At 45.5% G+C, this 5,000-nt stretch overlaps 1 protein-coding gene across 1 annotated transcript in view; it reads left to right on the top strand.

Moving 5' to 3' along the window:
* The window catches only part of LOC310862157 (uncharacterized protein), a gene marked incomplete at both ends in the record, with an annotated part of 28,476 nt that extends 25,080 nt beyond the window's left edge, over window positions 1–3,396 (top strand). The window contains one exon of the mRNA XM_083769891.1: window positions 3,152–3,396. Within this exon, the coding sequence (XP_083626017.1) occupies window positions 3,152–3,396 (245 nt within the window). The remainder of the gene's footprint in view (window positions 1–3,151) is intronic.
* Window positions 3,397–5,000: the final 1,604 nt, after the last annotated feature.

The following is a 5,000-nucleotide window of genomic DNA, read 5'->3' on the forward strand; positions in this document are numbered from 1 at the left end:
AAATAACTGTTCTAAGTTGTCTCTCAGCTGGGCAAACATGTCATGACTTTAGCAGGCCAGGAATCTCAGAATAGCCAGTGACCACAAACAAATGGTTGGGGGTTGTTTGTTTGCTGTGTTAGGACATGCACCTACTGTGTTCCTATAGCTATTACCATATAGGGGGACAGTGGGGGGTTTGGGAACCTTTCATCTGCCTGTCCGTCGTCAGTCTTTCTCTCTTACGTTGCTAGGAAATATACATCAGATGTAGAACTACTACTAAGTACTCTGTTAGATTGTTCTGCTATGTGTAACACACCCCCCCACACACACACACACACACACACACACACACACACACACACACACACACACACACACACACACACACACACACACACACACACACACACACACACACACACACACACACACACACACACACAGTACAGACTTTTATCAAACAACGTGTTTTACATTCTCTTCATCAAACATTTCTCCTTCCTTAATTGTTCCTTCACTCCGTACTATACTCCTCAATCTCCTAATTACTCATGTGCTGCAGCTGTGTCGCGCACACACACACACACACACACACACACACACACGCACACGCACACACACACACGCGTATGTACACACACACACACACACACACACAAAGGAGAATTTTGCCGATTGGGGACCCGGATGAGCTCCACAAGCAGTCACAAATACTTCAGGATAATTACCACTTCAACAAAACCATCCAGTTGGTTTTGCTTTGCACAGTGCAGAGAATGCTGTGTGTTCTTTTGAGACTTAATTATAGTGGTTTTGTTTGTTTCAGCGCGAGAGCAGAGTGCAGCTTACAGACAGACAGACAGACAGACAGACAGACAGACAGACAGACAGACAGACGGTGACTGCAGTCGCCGCTGCGTCTGAAAAAGAGAAAAGTTTAAGCACACGTTAGAAAAGGCGTCGGGCTTCATTTGCCGGGTTCGGGCTGTAAAACTGCGGTACCGTAACGGGCTGGGCCGGGTCCCGGCCGGGCTGAACTCCACGGTACCGTAACGGGCTGGGCCGGGTCCCGGCCGGGCTGAACTCCACGCACCCGGGGCGGGACAGGGCCCGGATTTTGGGGCCGGTGCAAGGCTCTACTTAGCACGCACACAACCCACCAGGCCGAAGAAAAACGGCCGCACCGGGTTTTTATAAATGGCCATCAGGGTGGCGCTATTTAGTGATGGTTCTGATTAAGCTCTTGTATAGAGGCTATGCGTGTGACATCATCATCAAACCCAGGAGTTATGTAGGAACGCCTACTGAGTGGCAAAAAAAAAATACTTTCTGGCCTCGACAGCCCAGACATCCACACAAAAAAAGTCCTATCTGATTGCATTAAACATTAAACAATGTTAAACTAACTTTGCATGTTGCTTTGCCACTCACTTTAAGCATGCGCAAGAGCAAGCAAGAGCTTAATGTTGTTGTTTTTTTGTTTTTTTTTATCCCATGATTTTGTAACCCATTTTCCACCCCTGTGTCAATCATCTAATGTGATCCTGGGCTCTACACACCCTCCACCAACCTAGTCCCCATATATGGGGGACAAGGGGAGAGCAACGGACATGCCTGAGTGTCCAAAGTTGCTCCTTTACACCTGACAGGGGGGAGTTTCCCTGGTTGGACGTAGCGCGTGGAAGGAACACGTTATTCCAACCAGTTCCTTTCCCCTCCATCAGGCGCCCCGGCTAGCCAGGGGGAGGCGAACTGTTGTTCTTATTAAAATAAATAAATTGAAGAGCAGTGTATCGCGTGCAAACATTCCTTTCAAAAACACACAAATTATATTAGTATTTCAGAACAAATAACTGTTTGGGCAAAAATACTGTATAAATCCAGTGAAACCTGGGAAGCCGTTCCTTTCCACTAAGCTATAGAAACGGGAGTTCAATCTATCATGTTGTCCTATTAGTATTCTGCTCAAACCCACGATTAAGTGCTAATCTTTTGGGAAATGGTTTGAATTCAAACAGTGCAGTCTGTGTCAATTTGAGTCATTATGGAGGGAAGCAGTTTAACTGAACAGCAGTGGCTACAAACTATGTGCCGCCCGCTTGATTACAAACAGTTGCAGTACATTACAAAAAACAAAAAGTCTCACTTCAATCTCAGAACCTACTCAATACCGACGTTCAATTGTCATTTTCGTCAAAGTTTAGCTTCTCAGCCCCTGCTGGTCAAATAATCTGTTCTAAAATGGGAAAAGATAAACGTAAACAGTTTCTTTATTTCATCCCAAGCGATCAATCATCCCAACAGGCTACCCGGCTACGGCAGTCCACTCCGCCATGCGAATATGGTTTCATCTGCGGGTTTGAGTAAATGGTGCGCTGTGACTGGCCAGTCGCTGTGATTGACAGCCTACACCTAAACCTATAACCCTAACCTTAACGTTTCCAAGAACCCAAATCCGCAGATGAAACCCTTTTAGCCTCCGGCATCCGTGAGTGGATCGATACATAAACCTGCTCTCCGTCTCAGAAATGGATCGATACATAAACCTGCTCTCCGTCTCAGAAATGGATCGATACATAAACCTGCTCTCCGTCTCAGAAATGGATCGATACATAAACCTGCTCTCCGTGAATGGATCGATACATAAACCTGCTCTCCGTCTCAGAAATGGATCGATACATAAACCTGCTCTCCGTCTCAGAAATGGATCGATACATAAACCTGCTCTCCGTCTCAGAAATGGATCGATACATAAACCTGCTCTCCGTCTCAGAAATGGATCGATACATAAACCTGCTCTCCGTGAATGGATCGATACATAAACCTGCTCTCCGTCTCAGAAATGGATCGATACATAAACCTGCTCTCCGTCTCAGAAATGGATCGATACATAAACCTGCTCTCCGTCTCAGAAATGGATCGATACATAAACCTGCTCGATACATACAAGCTCATAGCGCGCCACCGAGTGGCGCGCTATGAGCTTGTAGGTCTGCTATTTTTTTTTTTATCGTTAAAATGTGCCTCAAATCTTCCCGAAAATTGTCATGATTTAGAAAACATTTATTTTAAAATTTCGACGTCAGGCCTGAATGGGTTAGAACGAGACAGATTGCTCCAGCACTGTCAAGTCAAACCACCAATTCCACTCCAAATGACAGGTAAGGAATCAACTCCAACTCGTTGGCCATCACACCGTCACACCGTCACACCGTCACACCGTCACAACGTCACACCATCACACCGTCACACCGTCACACCGTCACACCGTCACACCGTCACACCGTCACGGTCTCACCGTCACACCGTCACACCGTCACCGTCTCGGCCTTTCCACCACAACCACTCCCACATTCCATCTCTCAGTCTTTGCCAAACACCTGCTTCCACTCCCTCATCAGCCCAACATAAGCGCCATTATATATGCCCATTTCACACCCGAGGACAATCAACCCTAACCTGACTCTGCCAGATGGGGGCGGTATTGGGTAACCATGTTCCCCAACACCACAACCATCTGGGACCTCTCAGGGAGTTCAGCTAACACCGAACCGCTCCGTGGTTCGAACCAATCAGCGTGAGCTATAAGGGCGGGATATGTGCGAAACCGGATGTGAAGCTATATATAGACACGTCAATATGATTGGTTGTGTTTGCACACCCACACGGTGATAGACAGACGGTCCCATCCAAACATCTACCAAGTATCTTGAAAAAAAGGAACAGCCCCCGTCATCGAATTTGCTTCCGCGATCCCAGATCCCAATAAGCTGTGAAAGAAATTTGTGTAGCAAGCTTCTTGGATATGGCAGCGTCAGGTTAAATCAACCCACCACCTACAGAAACACACTCACCGTCAGGTTAAACTTTGTCGCCTTTTGTCAAATTGTGTTTGGTCTCGTCTGTGCATTATTTGTATCTGGCAATAAACAAAAACGGACCAGAACAGCAACATTTCCTCACCGCGTGACGCACTGTAGCACGTATAAGGCCATGTTCAAAAACAGTTGCAGACTTTTGGGGGGTAAGTACATCTGCAATCAAAGATTTAAATTGACCGTACTATATGTCATGGGAGAACAGATCTTTAATTTAACCCATTCTGAACGGGAACCCCTTTTGGTGTCAGCATCATGTTATGCTTTAGCTATTGAAAAATAGCAGATCTACAAGCTCAATAAGAGCTACGAGCTTGTAGGTCTGCTATTTTTGAAAAATCGAAGAACGACTATTAGAATCTGATCTCGGGTCAGAATGGGTTAATCAGACCAGTGTGTGTCCAGTGGAAACCTCGTATGAATCTGATCTCAGGTCAGAATGGGTTAAGCTGTGTAGGTCATTCCACGTGGTTGGGGCCGGGGACCCTCCTCAGTCTGTCACGGTCCCAAAGGCCACGTTTTAGACTTCACGCCTATAGCACTCTCTCAATATCACGTGACACTGGTCATGCCCTGGGTCACTTTTTCACCCTCATGCCATCATTTCGGGAAAAAAGATACAGAACCTTTCCATGGAAAAAGGTTTGTTTTAGTAGAACCTCTGTCCCCCTCGGCCACCGCGGCATTAAACATGGCCCGTAGCACTTACCCACCCCCCTTAGATAGCATTTCTGTAGACTTAGATAGCATTTGACACAGACTTATAGCATGTTATGTAGACGGCACTATAATTGCATTGTACATAGTCATAGCACGCCATAGTACATATGTATAGCATAGTAGTATATATGTATAGTTTATATGTATAGTTTCATTATATAGATATTCCACTGTTACTTTCTTAGCTTACGCTTGTTTCATGATAAATGCTTTTTTGTGATGTATTCCCATGCTTTTTGTTCTTGCTTAAATGTAAGTCGCTCTGGATTAAGAGCGTCTGCTAAATGCCTAAATTGTAAATTGTAATTGTAAATTGTAAACAAACTGCCCCGCCGATAGACTGGTTCTGTACACAGTGTACAGTATGATAGGATGGTTCTGTACACAGTGTACAGTATGATAGGATGGTTCTGTACA

Source organism: Protomyctophum parallelum, assembly GCF_964188405.1.
Source record: "Protomyctophum parallelum genome assembly, chromosome: 7".
In the NCBI taxonomy this organism is placed as follows: Eukaryota; Metazoa; Chordata; class Actinopteri; order Myctophiformes; family Myctophidae; genus Protomyctophum; species Protomyctophum parallelum.